Consider the following 17,428-nt stretch of genomic DNA (forward strand, 5'->3'; position numbering starts at 1 on the left):
AAAAGGGCATGCAGCTGGGGGCCTCTGATCCCCAGTAGACCCCTACGAGTGCCATTCCATCTGGTCCCCGTTTGTGGGATCACCCGGCTTTCATCGGCCATGCCGCACCGCGCTGTTTTTCCTGCACAGCGGGCCGTTTGGATCACGTCCCATGTAATCAATCAGCCCATCATATCAATGTCGCCAGTTAAGCATTTTCCTTTTAAAAGTTATCATTTTTTCTGCTTCAACTATTCCATGTCATTAAGCATCCCATGCTCATTCAACTCTCTAAGTAAATTCCTTCATGCCATTCTTTTAGTGGCAACTTAACACAGATGATATCTCACTGATTCCTCAACCGGAGGAAAAAGTCTTTCCCTTTTAGTTCGATCAGACCCTTCAGAAATTCTTAATTAAATCTTCTCATCATTTCTGCTCGAGTAGAAATACTTTGTCTCTCAAAATGTCTTCTCATAATTGTAATTTCTTGACTTTGGCATCATTAGCACACTGGGCTAAATCGCTGGCTTTGAAAGCAGACCAAGGCAGGCCAGCAGCACAGTTCAATTCCCGTACCAGCCTCCCCGGACAGGCGCCGGAATGTGGCGACTAGGGGCTTTTCACAGTAACTTCATTGAAGCCTACTCGTGACAATAAGCAATTTTCATTTTTGATCCTTTTGAATAGACATAGTTCAGTCTGAATGGCTTTAATATCCTGTCTGTAAAGAAGTGCCTCAAAAGTTAGTGTAACTGTAACTAATCCTATGTCTTCTGCACGTTAATCATTGCTTGTTTAATATAAAGTGCCTCATTTATAAAAAACAAAACATCTATTTTTATTTATGTTTTTACTTACCGCCATTCGAGCTTTCAAGGAAAAATATATTTGAATGCCTGTTGGCTAACCAATATTATGTACAAATTCAGCATCACTTTGTTATTATGTTCTGTGCTCCTTTTATCAAACCCAATGTTGTTGCACTCACAGGTAGTAATAATATAAGAAATTAAGTTTTTTCTAGTCCAGCTTTCTTTCTGCCCTTGTGAGGAAGAAATAGATTGGTCTTTGGCCATCTCCCTTCTTTGTGGTAATCTAGTAACTGTTCTTCGTTGGACTTCAAATATAAAAAAGCGTCTTTCCTCTGTAGGAAATCTCATTAAATTTTACTGCTCTGTTATTTTGAAATATATTTTGCTGATTGCCTATGTGACTCTAATGAGCCAAGCGTGTTTAGGATTTACTGTAGTGAGTGATATTATCAATCAGAATGAATTGCTGATTGGTTACTTTCTCACCTGTACTTTATTCATTGTGTGATGAGTCGGGTGATGCTCATGTTGAGTTTGGAGGAGACTGGTTTTCTTCAATTTTTTTAATGACGTTGCTTCATCACTTCATAACTTCTGTTTCACCTAGAATGCTCTTGAGCGGAAAAAGCACCCAAAGTCGAGTGGAAGAAGCAACAGTAGTGCACTGACAGGAGTTCTTTCTGCTAAACAAGGTGAGATGGGCCCATTGCAGTGAGGCTTGCTCAGGAAACACATTTTTCACCTTCCTGACAGATTGTGTATTCCACTGTTAGCCCACGTACCTGAACTGTTTTCCACCAATCCTGTCAAACCACTACTTCAAAATTTGGACTGCAGGTTAGAAATGATGCATTAATGTCAACTGAATGAGATTTGGTGAACCCCTCTATCCAGCACATTGTAAAACTCGCCAAATGCTCCGTGTTCTAATCCATGCTCCTTAGCATTGACAACATTACTGTTCCAGGTAATTTCATCAATTTTTAGGAAATTGGGTAGGGTTTACCAGGACAGATCCCCACCACAAGGTTTCCCTGTAAGGCTACAAGACCAATAACTGAATGAATCAGTACCAGGAAATCAGGCTAGCTTCCAGACCATATTAGACTCGACTGAGACTAATTGAGTATTATGAATTGGGAAGTAACAATCATTTATATTAAAAGTCTAACCCATTTGACATGTTACTTCTAAAATAAACATAGTTCAATTTTGTTTTTCTATTTTCTTATGTTGTATTAAACCTTCTTGTGGTAGTGTTTGACTAGTACCAATGTGGTGGTTCTCGTAATCAGGCACTCAGACCCGGCATTGGAAAGGGGGGGTGGAGGGGTGCTGAAACTCACACCCCTGCCATTGTCATAGAATCTGCGGCATGGAGACAGGCTCTTTGGCCCAAACTGGTCCATGCCAACTAAAAAGCCCATGTAAACTAACCCCATTTGCCTGCATTTGGCCCATACCCCTCTAAACCTTTCCTATCCATGTATCTGTCCAAAATGCCTTTTAAATGTTGTCGATACTTATCTCTGACCTTGCCCTCTCATGACCTTGACCTCATGATCGCCGTCCCATTTTCACTCACCTTTGGTCTGGGACCTCTGGTGGGTGCAGTGCTCCACGTTGCCACTACTCTCACTGGCCTCTTATTGGCCAGCAGCTCTCCGTGATCTGGACTTCACTGCTGGGGATGTCAGTTGCAGGGAAGACTTGACAGAGGCCACTTAAGTGCCTGAAGAGCACTTGATTCCATCGTGCCTCCCTCCACAGAACTGACCAGGGTTCACTGCCTGTTCTTGAACCTGTGATCAGACATCAGCCTGACAGAATCCTGGCCCCTGACTCCACAAAACAGTTTGTAGAATCCCTGGCACTCCTTCACATTTGGAAATATCTAGTTATTTCAAAACATCTTCATGTATTGTTCCTTGATTGTAACATGCCACGCGACACTGCCAATTCTCCATAGTCTTACTGTTTTATTTGCCAGTCTTGCTGATCATAAATGTTGAAATAATTGAAATCTACATGACAGCTCTTTTTTTCGACCATGATCAGATGTTGGCTTTCACAATAAAGCTACATAACTCTGCTCCCACTAACATCATTGGGAAGAACAAAAAGAATACAGTATAGACACCTGTTCCAATAATGCTGTGAGAAATTCAAATCCGTCTCCCCTCAACCTCCTGCCCCCTGCCCCACCTTTCACCTTCACCCTGCCACACCTCACCTTCCACCCCTGTCTCCCCCTTGCCCACTCCTGCAGGATTTCTTGAGCTGCAGATGTTGTAACACTGAATCTACTGTTTTATAATACTGTGTATGAAATGGTGTGTTTCATAATCCAAGTCGATCCATCCGACTTTGCCAAGAGTTTGTGTTGTTCAGTAATTGGGGGCAGGTGGAATGGCTTTTTAATTGGCTTGGAGATTGTTGAGTGGCATAGTCTCATCTCGCTAATAATTTGAGTTTCTGTCCTTCGTGGTTTGAGGGAATTATGTTACAGTGCTAGTAATTGCATTTAAATTAGATTTCTTGCTGTTTCATGCAGGCAGATAATAGTAATAAGTTGTATTTAAGAGATACCAGTGAAGATTGATTGCATTGATTGATCTGTGGGTAGTGCATAATGTGAGAGCAGAGAAATAAAATAAGATTGGGCTTCAAGACATACTCCAGGATACAGCCATTCAATGGAATGACCATTTAGTACTTACCTGAAAATGTGCCTATATTTAATGTTACTAAATTCATATTGTAATTTTCTAAATGAGGGCTAACTGCTTATAAATCAGACGCAATTCTCCGCCAATTTTTCAGGATTAAGCTATGAAAGACGAACGCGTGTACCGGCGCTGCACGTCATACCAGGACCTCACGGACCTGCATGCAGGAGGCGACTCAGGATGAGCCGGGAAACTGTCGCCCATATCTGCCACCTGACGGCGCATCTGGCACCACGTGGCATCCGGCACCATGTGGCACTGTTTCCCGGTGGCCGTCAAGGTTACGGTGACCCTGAACGTCTACGCAACGGGGTCATTCCAGTCGCCGAGTGCGGACCTGTCTGGCATCTCGTAGGCATAAGTGCACCGGTGCATCCGTGCAGTGACGGACGCCCTGTATGCTATCGTGGACCGCTACATCCAGTTCCCTGTGGACCGGGCCAGCCAGGATGCCCAGGCAGCGGGCTTCGCTGCCGTGGCCTGGAAGCCCATGGTCCAGGGGGCGATCAATGGGATGCACGTCGCCATGCGGCCACCAGCAGATAACAGGGCGGGGGATAGCAGGGCTGTGTTCATGAATAGGAAGCGAACCTATTCCATGAATATTCAGGTGGTCTGCGACCCCGCATGAGGATCCTGCACGACTGCACCCGGTTCCTGGGCAGTGTACATGAGTCATTCGTATTGGCGCATTAATTCATCACCGCAATGTTCGATGGATGCCACCCCGGCTGAGGGGCTGGTTGCTGGGCGACAGGGGTTACCCGTTGCGGTCGTGGCTGATGATGCTTCTACGGAGGCCACAGACTGACGCGGAGAACCGCTACAGCGATGCCCATGCAGCGACCATGGGTGTGGTCGAGAGATGCTTTGGGCTGCTGAAGATGGCTTCAGGTGCCTGGACCACTCTGGAGGGGCCCTCCAGTACCCTTCGGATAGGGTTGGCCACATCATTGTGGTCTGCTGCGTCCTGAACAACATAGCCCAGCAGAGGGGGGATGTGCTGGAGGCAGAGGACGGGGAGGGGGAGGAGCAACATGATGAAGGGCAGGCCTCCCCAGATGAGGAGGATGGGGCAATGTACAGGGCGGACGGGCTGGACATGGACGGGAGGCTGCCCACCGTTACCGGCTGGGCCAGCGGGTACGGGACGGGTTGATAGCAGCCCGGTTCACAGACTAGATGGCTGTGGGAATCGCCGGGTATGGGCACACACAGCACAGTATGGCACCAGCCTACCACCCTCACCCCACTCACCCACCACCAACCACCATCACATCACACGCATGCACACCACCCCTCCATTGCACATCCACCTGCGGCACACTGGGCAGGGCTCACATGGTCGCCGGTGGAAGCGTGTCTAATGCAGGCCATGGAGGATGATGACAACCCCTCTGCGATGAGCTCCGGCTCCACATCGTTAGAGTACATCACAGTACCACCCTCCACCTGGACTGTCCGTGCATGCGGACTTGACACTACAACACACGGTCACATCGTCTGCCCGGGTGGGTGGTGAGGGTGGGGGGGGGGGGTGGCACACTCATCTGAAGCCGGCGTCCTATCACCCATCACACACCCACTGGCACACACCTCACACCACACCCCCACACGCATCGGACAGAGCCCAGAGGCAGCTTCTGTAGGTGTGAAAATGATTTTAATGACAAACAGTTCATACACGTGCCCTAGCCCCTATAACTAGTCTGTGCCCTGCACCCGTGCGAACTTACTCAATGTCTAATGTTTTGGCATTACAGGCCCTTTGACTACGTCTAGCTGGTTTCCCAGACGGTACAGCAGAACTGGAGGGGGACTCCTGTGATTCCTGCCCTGTGACTAGGGTTCCCTTTGGCGGCTGTTTCCTGGGGCGGCCCGGCCTGGATGGGCCAGGCCGCGGCTCGGGCAGCTGGGATGGTGAGTTGCCAGCCTGTCCTGCCCGTTGCCCACCAGATGCATCCGGGACGGAAGGGGGGGGCGGGATCTGAGGTGTTCCGGGACCACCTCTGCGGGTGGACCCGAAACGGGCCCCAGCACCTCCTCCTCGCTCGGGGTGCCTAATGATCCCTGGGCCTCTCCATGGATCGGGTGTGCAAACGGATCCAGCATTCGACGCACCCCCAGCACCTGGCGCTGCCAGTCCTGGAGGCCCGCCCTGCTATCAATAAGGGTCTGCAAGTTTCCAGCCATGGAGCTCAGGGAGTTGGCCATCCCTGTCTGTGTCTGGGCGACACCAGCCAGCACCTGGGCAATGACGCCGATGCCCTCAGCGATGGCCTGCTGAGACTGGGCCAAGGCCTGCTGGGACTGGCCCGTGGCCTGCTGAGACTGGGCCATTGCCTGCTGAGACTGGACCACTGCACTGCTGAGACTGGGCCACTGCCTGCTGAGACTGGGCCACTGCCTGCAGAGACTGGGCCACTGCCTGCTGAGACTGGGCCATGGCCTGCAGAGACTGGGCCATGGCCTGCTGAGACTGGGCCATGGTGTTGAGCGCCTCTGCGATCTGCTGATGGCTCTGGCTCATGGCTCATGGCGAGAGGGCAGCCATGTCCTGGGCCACCGACGCCACCTGCACGGAAAGCCCCAGGCCTTGCATACTGCTCCCCATGTCTGACACCGTCGCCCCCAATGCCTCCACCGTGGACACCACCTGTGCGGTGTCGGGCTGGGTGGCATGCATGAGCGGCACCACTCCCTGCTCCTGGACGCGGGTGGACTCCTCCACCTTCATCTGCAGCTGCTGCAAGCCGGCCGTCACCCCTTTCGATCGTCCCTGGGTCCATGACTGCATCGGGTCTAGTGGTAACTCCAGGAACCTGGGTCCCGTCTGGGCGACCGATGGTTGCTTGCGCCGGGCTGCCCTCCGACCGTCCGGCCCCTCAGCTGCTCCTATCTCCACCTGATGTACCAGGACGGCTTTGTTGTGCGCGCCAGTTAGTGTCCCAGAGGCCTCATCACTAAAGTGCCCAACCGAGGTGAGTGTCTCTGCGATGGTGGAGGGTGTAGGAGATAACAGTGGCGTAATGGCGTGCTCCTCATCCGACCCCAAGACTGGGGTCCCCTGGAGTTGTGTTTCCTGTCCGTCCGTCCCCTGTGTGTGGATGTCCTGGGGGATTATGTCCCGTGTGTGGGTGTCCTGTGCGTCAGTGTCCTGGGTGTCAGTGTCCTGGGTGTCAGTGTCCTGGGTGTCAGTGTCCTGGGTGTCAGTGTCCTGGGTGTCAGTGTCCTGGGTGTCAGTGTCCTGGGTGTCAGTGTCCTGGGCGCCAGTGTCCTGGGCGTCAGTGTCCTGGGCGTCAGTGCCCTGGGCGCCAGTGCCCTGGGCGCCAGTGCCCTGGGCGTCAGTGTCCTGGGCGTCAGTGCCCTGGGCGCCAGTGCCCTGGGCGCCAGTGCCCTGGGCGCCAGTGCCCTGGGCGTCAGTGTCCTGGGCGTCAGTGTCCTGTGCGTCAGTGTCCTGGGTGTCTGTGTCCTGGGTGGGTGTGCCCTGTATGTGGGTCTCCTGGGTGCTTGTGTCGTGTGTGTCAGTGTCCCGAGTCGACTGGGACGCGGGCCTGTTGCTGTGGCTGCCCTCCTTGTCGCTGGGTATGACCCACTGGCTTCGCCACACTGGCACTAGATGTGGGTGGTGTACGCCTGATGCTCTGGGTCTATCCCTGGCTCGCGGGCGCCCTGGCACTGGGTGGGGGCGTCCTATGTCTGGCGTTCCAGGTGTATCCCTGGCTTGCGGGCACCCTGGCACTGGGTGGGGGCGTCGTATGCCCGACGGGCCGGGTCTATCCCTGTCTCGTGGGCGCCCTGGCACATCCTGGGGGCGGTCGGCATCCGCAGGGACGGGTGGGTCGACATTTGGTCCTGCAATACACAACACAATATGCATGGTTAGACACGCAGGTGAGGATGGGGGAAGGGGGGATGGAGGAAGATGGAAAGGGGGAAGGGGGAAAGGGGGGATGGTGAAAGGGGGATGGGGGAAAGGGGGGATAGGGGGATGGCGGATGGGGGGGTTGGGGAAGGGGGAAAGGGGGGCAGGCAGTGGGGGGTCTCACTCGGTGGTGCGTCCCCGATCTCTGCAACCGCAACCTCCCCGTCCTCTCTTCATGAACGGTGAAGGGGTGCACATCAGGTGGACCCCCTGTCTGGTCCTCTCACGCTCCTGGTTGCAATGAGGGCACTTCTCCTGTTGGGGGGGGGGGGGGGGGGGGGGGGGGGGTGTTAGGTGGACATATACATGCGGACCAGCGGCTGTTTGTATGTTGGCATAGGTTAACACCCCATCCTGCCAATGCAGCCTGCATGGGTGGGTGCAGCCATGTCGGTTTCAGCTAGGGCTGTCCCGCCCATCGTAGAGGGGGTGGGGGGGGGGGGGGGGGTGGGGTACTCACCCTGGCTGCCCTGACTAGGTGATTGACCTTCTTGTGGCAATGGATGACTGTCCTGGCTGTTACGGCCACGGCGCTGACGTCCTCTGCCACCTCCCTCCACAGGCGCCGGCTGAGGTGTGGTGCGACCCTGCGGCTGTGTCTGGGGTACAGGACCTCCCTCCTCTGCTCCACTACGTCCAGGAGCGCCTCGATGTCGAACTCCTGGAACCTCGGCGCTGCGCGGCGGGTGGCCATTTTGCCGGGTTTCTGCTGCGATGCCACGCAGCGTCACGCTGCTGCTAGCCCCTTCCAGGTCGTAGGTTTTCCGACGTTCCGGTTGGCCCGACGCCGGAGTGGTTCGCACCGTTTCTGACGCCGGTATCGTGCCATCGCGCCGATCGCGGAGAATCCCGCCCCTTGTCCATTCATTTAATCTAGCAATGTCAATGTTGTGCTTCTGTCTACACTGCTTACTGTAGCACCAATCTTTGTGTCATCAGCAATCTTGAGTATATTGCCCTTCGTTGTGTTATCCTAGTCAATAATAAATATATTAATGGGCTGGACCTTGGTGTACAGGCTTTAATTTCAGAATTACAAAATTTAGAAGCATTGTGATCTACAAAATGTAGAAACAGACAGACAAGCTGGTGGAATGGCTGGAGGGTTGGCAGATGAAATTTAATGTTGAGATGTGTGAAGTGCTTCATTTTGGTAGGAAGACTATGGAGGAACAATATAAACTAAATGGCACAATTCTAAAGGGGGTTCAGGAGCAGAGGGACATGGATGTTTCTTTCCATAAATTATTGAGAATGGCATGCCAGGTTGAAAGAGCAGTTAATAAAGCATCACTTTCGGCTTAAAAGGGACACAGAGTCAAATGTAATGAAGTTATGTTAAACCTGTATAGAATACTGGTTCGGCATCAAGTGAAATATTGCATGTTCAGTTCTGTGTTCAAACTTTAGGAAATGTGTAAAGGCATTAGTGCAGAAAAGATTAATGAGAATGATTCCTGGTATATGAGGACCTTCAGACGGTTGAGAAGAGATTCGATAGAGATATTCAAAATCATGAGGGGTCTGGACAGAGTAGATAAGGAAAAGCTGATCCCATTGGAGAAGAGGGCACAGAGGGGAGGAAATGATGTAGTGGTGTTGTCACTGGACTACTCCAAAATCTCCAATAACAATCACTTATCTCTTTCCAATCTCCTATCGAATTTATTTTGCAACTCTATCGCACACTTCGGGCGGGATTCTCCGTTCCCCCAGCCACTTGTTTCTTGGCAACGCACCATTCACTGGCGGCGGGATTCTCTCTTCCCGCAGCTTGTCAATGGGATTTCTTATTGAAGACACCCCGCACCGCCGGGAATCCCACAGGCATGATGCCCTGGCAGCAGGAAAAGAGAATCCCAACAGCTGGAAAATTCAGGCCTTTATCAATCTCCTCATCTGGATGTTGGTTTATGGACATATATATCTGAATGGTGGTGATGTCTACAGGTTGTTCCTTTTTTAATAACATCAGTCTATCTGAATCACATTTCATTTCACTCACAAATTTAGCAGCTTCCTTGTTTAACACCAATGTTACTTCTCATTCCCTTCTCCCCCAGAGTATATCATTCTCAGTTCATCATTCATGAAGCTGGTTGGAGTCATACCTGGCACAAAGGAAGGTGGTTGTGGTGATTGGAGGCCAATCATCTCAACTCCACAACATCACTGCAGAAGTTCCTCAGGGTAGTGTCCTCGGTCCAACCATCTTCAGCTGCTTCATCAGCGACCTCACTTCCATCATAAGGTCAGAAGTGGGGATGTTTGTGGATGACTGCACAATGCTCAGCACCATTCGTGACTTCTCAGATAACGAAGCAGTTCATGTCCAAATGCAGCAAAACCTGGACAATATCCAGGCTTGGGCTGACAAGTGGCAAGTTACATTCGCTCCACACAAGTGCCAGGCAATGACCATCTCCTACAAGAGAGGATCTAGTCATCGACCCTTGACATTCAATGGCATTACCATTGAATGAATGAATTTTTAAAAAAGTTACCTTCTCATGTCCACTGTGGGTCGCCTAATCCGAGGATGTTTAATTTCTCCTTTTCCATGTCTTTCTTTAGGTTCTCTAGCTTTCCTTTCCTGTTCATTGTTCATACATTCTACACTCCTGTTCTTTTGCTATTACAAAGCTTGAATATAAGAGCAGCGACATCCGGAGGCTTCATTCTGTCCCTTGCCAACTGTAATATCGCATGGTTTATGCTAGGGGCTCATGCCTAGGCCATTGGTGTTTACTGTGCTATCCTCCATAGTTTTCTTGGCTATTTTCTGTGGTGGTTCACCATTGCCTTCTACTGTGGTATCGATCTAGCCACTGACAACTCGACCATCGTGATAGGTGGTACCGGACTACAGTGATACCAGTAGCAGGCCTCACACATCTGACCTTACACTGTTGACAGACTTAAGAAAGTGGTTATGCTAAATCACCTCTGACAGCAGTGACTTCCGCGAACTGAAGCAGACCATTATACCTAACGTTTTGGCATGAAGGAAACCATGGAGGAGGGCGTTCCATCCCAGTCTACCTGAACTCCCTCAGTTGGAGAATTTGAAAATAAAGTAAATGAAACACTGGCTGGAAACATTAAGGGTACCACCTATGGTTCTTTGTGTTGCTTATTTCAGGATGGTTGGCGTAGTGTTCCACAAAGACCACAGTTTAGCTTTCACTTAAAGCTATGGGGCTGGATTCTCCGCACCCCGGTGCCAAAATTGCGGCCGGCTCCAGGGAGTAGGAAAATCGGCATTACCAGGGAGTACGCCACACCATCGGGGGCCATTGGCAGAGGCCCGCTCCGAGATTCTCCGCCCCCGACCGGCAGAGTTCCCGACGGCGTGGAACTAACCTACGGGATACTCGCGTGGTGGCTGCGGACTCAGTCCGCGGCCGCCCTGGTTGGGGACAGGCCAATCGGAGGCCGGGGGGGCCTTATAGGCGGCCAGGGAATCAATGTGCGTGGCTGATCGGGGCGGTCTCCTTTGTCGGTCTACCTCCACGGTCCGAGTCCGCCATGGAGCACGGCGCGGCGCTGGTGGCTGCCGCCATGGAGCACGGCACAGTCGCTGGTGGCTGCGCCGTGCGCCGTGCGTGGCTCTGACCTGGAAGTGCGGGGCCCGTAACTGTAGCAAAAGCTGTGAGATTGACTCTGGGTCCCTGCTAGCCCCCTGCATTGCTGGGAATTCGTTTCACTTTTTTTAACAGGATTTTCAGGAGTAAACCTCCACCGTTTTGATGCTGGCGTGGGGTCATAGTCTCAATAATGGAGGATCCAGCCCATGATTTTATTTACACTACTAAACACTACTAGTCCTTTAGATTACAAAACTGATCAATAACATCTAACTGCACTCATTTACTGCTCATCTCACTACTGGTATAAACTATAATCTAACCTTCTCACACTAACTGCTCTTATGACCTTCACTAGCTATCTCCTGCATACACACCCCGCCTAAGGTCTAGCATCACTGCTTTATATAGTTGTATCTGCAGCTCCCTCTAGTGGCTACTCTTGATTCTACATTAACCCTTGTAATGCTGATAGTTATGGATAATACAACACCACCAACACCAATGAGCAATGGAAACTGATTAAAGAACCATGAGCTATGACTGCAATGCTGCAAAAGATGGTAAAACAGAGAAAATTGAAGACTGTTAACACTGAAGAAGGCAAGTTGAAATGCAGACACTTGTATAACGATGGAGAAGGAAAAATTGAAAGGCACAAGAATAATTAAATAGCAGTGGGAGGGCAGCACGGTGGCGTAGTGGTAGCACTGCAGTCTCACGGCGCCGAGGGTCCCAGGTTTGATCCTGGCTCTGGGTCACTGTCCGTGTGGAGTTTTGCACATTCTCCACGTGTTTGCGTGGGTTTCGCCCCCACAACCCAAAGATGTGCAAAGTAAGTGGATTGAACATGCTAAATTGCCCCTTAATTGGAAAAAATGAATTGGGTACTCTAAATTTCTATTTTAAAAAATAGCAGTGAGATTTACTAGATGATTATATCAAGTGTATGGAAAAGCAAAGGACATTAATGGCACTCAGCAAAAATGTACTGAAAACAACAAGAGCGAATAAGGGAGTTATTAATCAACAAACCCAGAGAAAATAAAAAAAAGATGGAAGGAGCAATTGAAAAACTACATGCAAAAAGGAAAAACCTGACATGTTTGAGCTAGAAGAAGAGATTAATGTTAATTTGATTTAATTGGACCAGTAATATTGGCAAGTGAGATAAGAGCTGCAATAAATGAGATAAAAGTGGCTGGATTGGTTAAATACCAACAGAGTTGATTAAGAGCACGAGAAAGAACTTAACACCAATGTCTCCTAAACTGTGCAAAGGTATTTATTTATCAGAAGAATGATCTAAGGATTCCCTGCTGACAATAAAAATCATGCTAAGAAATAACGAAAGGCATGTCAATATATTGACTTTCGTATATAATTAGTCTGATTGTCCATGTACCGAAGGTTGGGCTAAGAGTTGTAACAAAGAGTGGTTGGGAAGGCAGAGATGGCAAGTTTGAATTCCAAGGAGGAAGAGGGACAAGAGAAACAATTGCCATTATAAGATTAATGAGTGGACAGAGTTTAGAATTTGGACAGGATTTACATGTTTGTTTTGTAGGTTTTGAAAAGCTTTTGATTGGATTGACTGGATTAAGCTCTTGACTGCTGAAAGACATTGGAGTAGACTGGAGAGATGGATGTTTCCCGTACCAGCCTTCCCGGACAGGCGCCGGAATGTGGCGACTAGGGGCTTTTCACAGTAACTTCATTGAAGCCTACTCGTGACAATAAGCGATTTTCATTTCATTTCATTTTCATAAGAAGTCTCTGCATGAGACAAACCGCAACAGTGAGAATAACACAGTAGGGAGTCAGAACCAATTGTAATTGGAAAAGGAGTTCAAAAAGTCTACTGTTTTTCACCAGTCCTCTTCAATGTCTACAAAAGCAATGATCAAAGACATGTTTGAAGACACAGTAACTGGTGTTAAGGTTGAAGGGGCGAATGATAACATCAGTTAGATTTGGAGCTGACAAAGCATTTGTAATCCTTCCTCTATGCTTAGATAGATACTCGTAGATAGCTTGGTAACAGCAGAATGAACTTTGGAACGAAAGTGGACATTGGCAAAACCAAAGTGTTACCTACCTCAAAATCACAAAGAATTATTCAGATATTCATAGAAGGTAGAGAACAAGAACAGATGCGAGAATTAATGGACTGGATTCTCCATTCCTGAGACTAAGTGTTGACGCTGGTGCAGGATTCGTGGAATTCCACGACAGCAAAACTGGCGCCGCACCTGAACTGATTCATCGACTGTGGGGGGGCTCGTACCAGCGCCACAAAAACGGTGTGGGATTCGCCAGGTCCATGATTGACAATCGAGAGGCTGATAAGCTGCAGCCGCACATACACATTACAATCCCCACGCACGTTCATCCCAGGTGGCAAGATGGTACTGGTTGTGCTGGTGTGTGCCCATTCAGCTGATGGGTCAGCTGGGGCCAAAGTGCACCTAGAGGGTGGCCTGGGGGGGGGGCATCTATACAACCCGTGACCCTATGTTCACAGTGGACTGTCAGCGGTGTGCGCAGCTGATTGCTGCCTTTCCGGCTGGGGCAATAGTGTTCCATGCCCGCCCACCCCGACCCCACAGCCCACCTCCTGGCCACCCCCCCGCTACTCCCCCAGGCCTGACAGACGTCCTTAGCTAGCAGCTCAACTGCCAGCAAACTATGGCAATGTTGGACACATTCCGTACCCCCTCTCTCCTCTACAACCACGACGCTGATTTCATGATTTTTAAAAGCACAAGTGAACCACGCCATCGGGGACTCAGCCCATCGCAGACGGAGAATCATGGAGGCCCCAGAGAATACCGGATCAGGATCCTTAATGATATGTAAACGGTGTTTACTATATGTCCATTCCGGACCACATTGACGGCGCTGTCGAGGGTGACGGAAGATTTGCGATTTGGCATCAAATTGGCACCTGTTGCAGTTTTGGCGTTGGAACCTATTCTCTGCCCAATCACGTTTTCCGATTTGGCCTCAACTAAAGGAGAATCCCGCCCCATGTATTTAGGAAGCGGTGTAACATAAGAAATAAGAATAAGGATAGCAATGGGAAAGGCCATATTTGGTAAGACTGTTACTAACCAGAAAGCTGAATAAACAACTCCAGAAGCACCTTGTTAAGAGTTGATATGAGTGCTGTTTTGTATGGATGTGAGACTTGGCCCTTTCTGGAAAAGACGATACCAATTTGCTAAAACAGCTTTGAATGTGGGCTTGGAGGAAAATGTGCAGCGGAGATGCACAGCTTCTGGAGTCACGCGGAGATGGGCAACATCTATGCATCCAAAAGCAAAATAAAGAAAATGTTGGAAAACTGAAATCAAAACGTAAAATACTAGAAATACCCCACGCTGCCTTGCAGTTTCTGGAAAGAGAGAAACAAAGTTAACGTTTCAGATCTTATGTACTAACATTGAAAGGCTTTGACAAAGAATCATCCAGACTCCAAATGTTAGCTCCCTTTTCTCGCCACAGATGCTGTCAGACCTGCTGAGATTGTCCAGTATTTTCTGGTTTTGATTCAGATTCCAGCACCCGCAGTCATTTGTTTTTATATTTGAAAGGATGTGACTTGTGGAGAAGAATTTTCATAGGGCAGTGGAAATGGAAACCTGGAAAATTGCACCCCATTGAGGTGTGACTATTTAACAACACAGCTCTTAGGCATGAAAGGGTGGGAATCAGAACTCTCAAATTCAGCAGAGACCAGACATTCTTTGTACCTTTCTTTATTGGAGCAGCTGCAGGGAAGCTATACCTATACAAGATGGAATAGAAGCTTCTGGATCAATGACAATACATTATTATTCTGCTGTTACACATAATAGTTCATTGCATTTACCAATCACAAATTAACATGATTTGCTATTTTAATACACTTAGCCAATCAACATTTTATACACATAGATTTACTATTGTGTTTACACTACAGCTACAACCTTCAGCACTGAGTTACCAAAGGACAAAGCAGCATCTTGTATCTTTGTCAGAGAACGCCCACCGTATTCAGATCCCGCATGGTCCTGCAGCTGCATCTTGAATCCTTACAGTACAATTTTATTTAAATGTTGTTATTCACCCTTACTTTCCCCTTCAAAAGCACCACAATTTTGGAAACAAGGTCAGGAAGTGTGAAATTGCAGGTCTGTAATTTGGGATGCCAAGGAGCTAAGTGTCAGCTTATTGAAGGGTAGTTGCAATGTTGTGCAAAACAGAGGGAACAGAGAGTTTCCTGCACTAGCAGCAGGAGATGTATGTACGCCCACCTGTTGATGTTCCCTGAGGTGTTGAGGAGCCATAGGCACAGAATGGAAGGAGATCATACATCTTGGGCACCAGGATTGTAAGGCCATGAATTCCTCCATTGAGAGCGTGGCTCACGTCTTGGAGCGCCATGTTGCCCTGAGTGAATGCAGGAGCAACACGCTGACACAGAACATATGAGAAATTCTGCAGCATTGACCGGTTAGTATTGTTAATGCAGGGTGCAGAGATGTATGGAGTGGGTAGCTTTTTTTTTTAAATATAATTTTTATTGGAATTTTTTACAGAAAATATAAAACATAACGACAAACAATGAAATGCAACAAAATAACCCATAATAACTGTAACACCCCCAGACCATATGTATCCCATCCCCCCCACCCCCCAACCCCAATGAACAACAAAAGAACTTAAAAATAAATTAAAATTAAATAAACAAACATAGTCTTTGTCCGCCCCCCCCCCCTCTTTTCCCTCCCCCTTCCCCCCCTCCCCCCCGGGTTGCTGCTGCTACTGTCCCTGTACCCTATCGTTGAGCCAGAAAGTCGAGAAAAGGTTGCCACCGCCTAAAGAACCCTTGTACCGACCCTCTCAGGGCGAATTTGACCTTCTCGAGCTTAATGAAACCCGCCATGTCATTGATCCAGGTCTCCACGCTTGGGGGCCTCGCATCCTTCCATTGTAGCAAGATCCTTCGCCGGGCTACTAGGGACGCAAAGGCCAGCACACCGGCCTCTTTCGCCTCCTGCACTCCCGGCTCCACCCCAACCCCAAAAATCGCGAGTCCCCATCCTGGCTTGACCCTGGATCCCACCACCCTCGACACCGTCCTCGCCACCCCCTTCCAGAACTCCTCCAATGCCGGGCATGCCCAGAACATATGGGCATGGTTCGCTGGACTCCCCGAGCACCTGACACACCTGTCTTCACCCCCAAAGAACCTACTCATCCTCGTCCCAGTCATGTGGGCCCGGTGCAGCACCTTGAATTGGATGAGGCTAAGCCGCGCACACGAGGAGGAAGAATTAACCCTCTCCAGAGCATCAGCCCATGTCCCGTCTTCGATCTGTTCCCCCAGTTCCCCCTCCCACTTAGCTTTCAGCTCCTCTACTGACGCCTCCTCCGCCTCCTGCATAACCTTGTAGATATCAGATATCTTCCCCTCTCCGACCCAGACCCCCGAAAGCACCCTGTCGCTCACCCCCCTCGCAGGAAGCGAAGGGAATCCCTCCACCTGCCGCCTAGCAAATGCCTTTACCTGCAGATACCTGAACATGTTCCCCGGGGGGAGCCCAAATTTCTCCTCCAACTCCCCCAGGCTCGCAAACCTCCCATCGATAAACAGGTCCCTCAGCTGTCTGATGCCTGCTCTGTACCAACCCTGAAATCCCCCATCAATGTTCCCCGGGACGAACCTATGGTTCCCCCTTAACGGAGCCTCCATCGAGCCCCCCACTTCTCCCCTATGTCGCCTCCACTGCCCCCAAATCTTGAGGGTAGCCACCACCACCGGACTCGTGGTATACCTCGTAGGAGGGAGCGGCCACGGCGCCGTTACCAGGGCCCCCAGGCTTGTATCTCCACAGGACGCCCTCTCCATCCGTTTCCATGCTGCCCCCTCCCCCTCCATTATCCACTTGCGCACCATCGACACATTGGCCGCCCAATAATACCCCGAGAGATTGGGTAACGCCAGCCCCCCCCCCCATCTTTACCCCGCTCCAAGAAGACCCTCTTCACCCTCGGGGTCCCATGCGCCCAAACAAAGCTCATGATGCTGCTAGTCACCCTTCTAAAAAAGGCCCTAGGGATAAAGATGGGCAAACACTGAAAAAGGAACAAGAACCTCGGGAGAAACCGTCATTTTGACGGACTGCACTCTACCCGCCAACGATAGCCGGTACCATGTCCCACCTTTTAAATTCCTCCTCCATCTGCTCCACCAGCCTGGTAAAATTAAGCTTATGGAGAGTCCCCCAACTCCTGGCCACCTGCACCCCCAGGTATCTGAAACTCTTCACTGCCCTCTTAAATGGGAGTCTCCCAATTCCCTCCTCCTGATCACCCGGGTGTACTACAAATACCTCACTCTTGCCT

At 49.9% G+C, this 17,428-nt stretch overlaps 1 protein-coding gene across 4 annotated transcripts in view; it reads left to right on the top strand.

Moving 5' to 3' along the window:
• The window catches only part of LOC119963019 (coiled-coil domain-containing protein 149-like), a 164,414-nt gene that overhangs the window by 105,812 nt on the left and 41,174 nt on the right, over positions 1 to 17,428 (top strand). For all 4 annotated transcript variants that reach the window (XM_038791475.1, XM_038791476.1, XM_038791477.1 and 1 more), the window contains exon 8: positions 1,402 to 1,486. In XM_038791475.1, the coding sequence (XP_038647403.1) occupies positions 1,402 to 1,486 (85 nt within the window). The remainder of the gene's footprint in view (positions 1 to 1,401; positions 1,487 to 17,428) is intronic.

The sequence above is a fragment of the Scyliorhinus canicula genome, chromosome 3 (assembly GCF_902713615.1).
Source record: "Scyliorhinus canicula chromosome 3, sScyCan1.1, whole genome shotgun sequence".
Classification (NCBI taxonomy): Eukaryota; Metazoa; Chordata; class Chondrichthyes; order Carcharhiniformes; family Scyliorhinidae; genus Scyliorhinus; species Scyliorhinus canicula.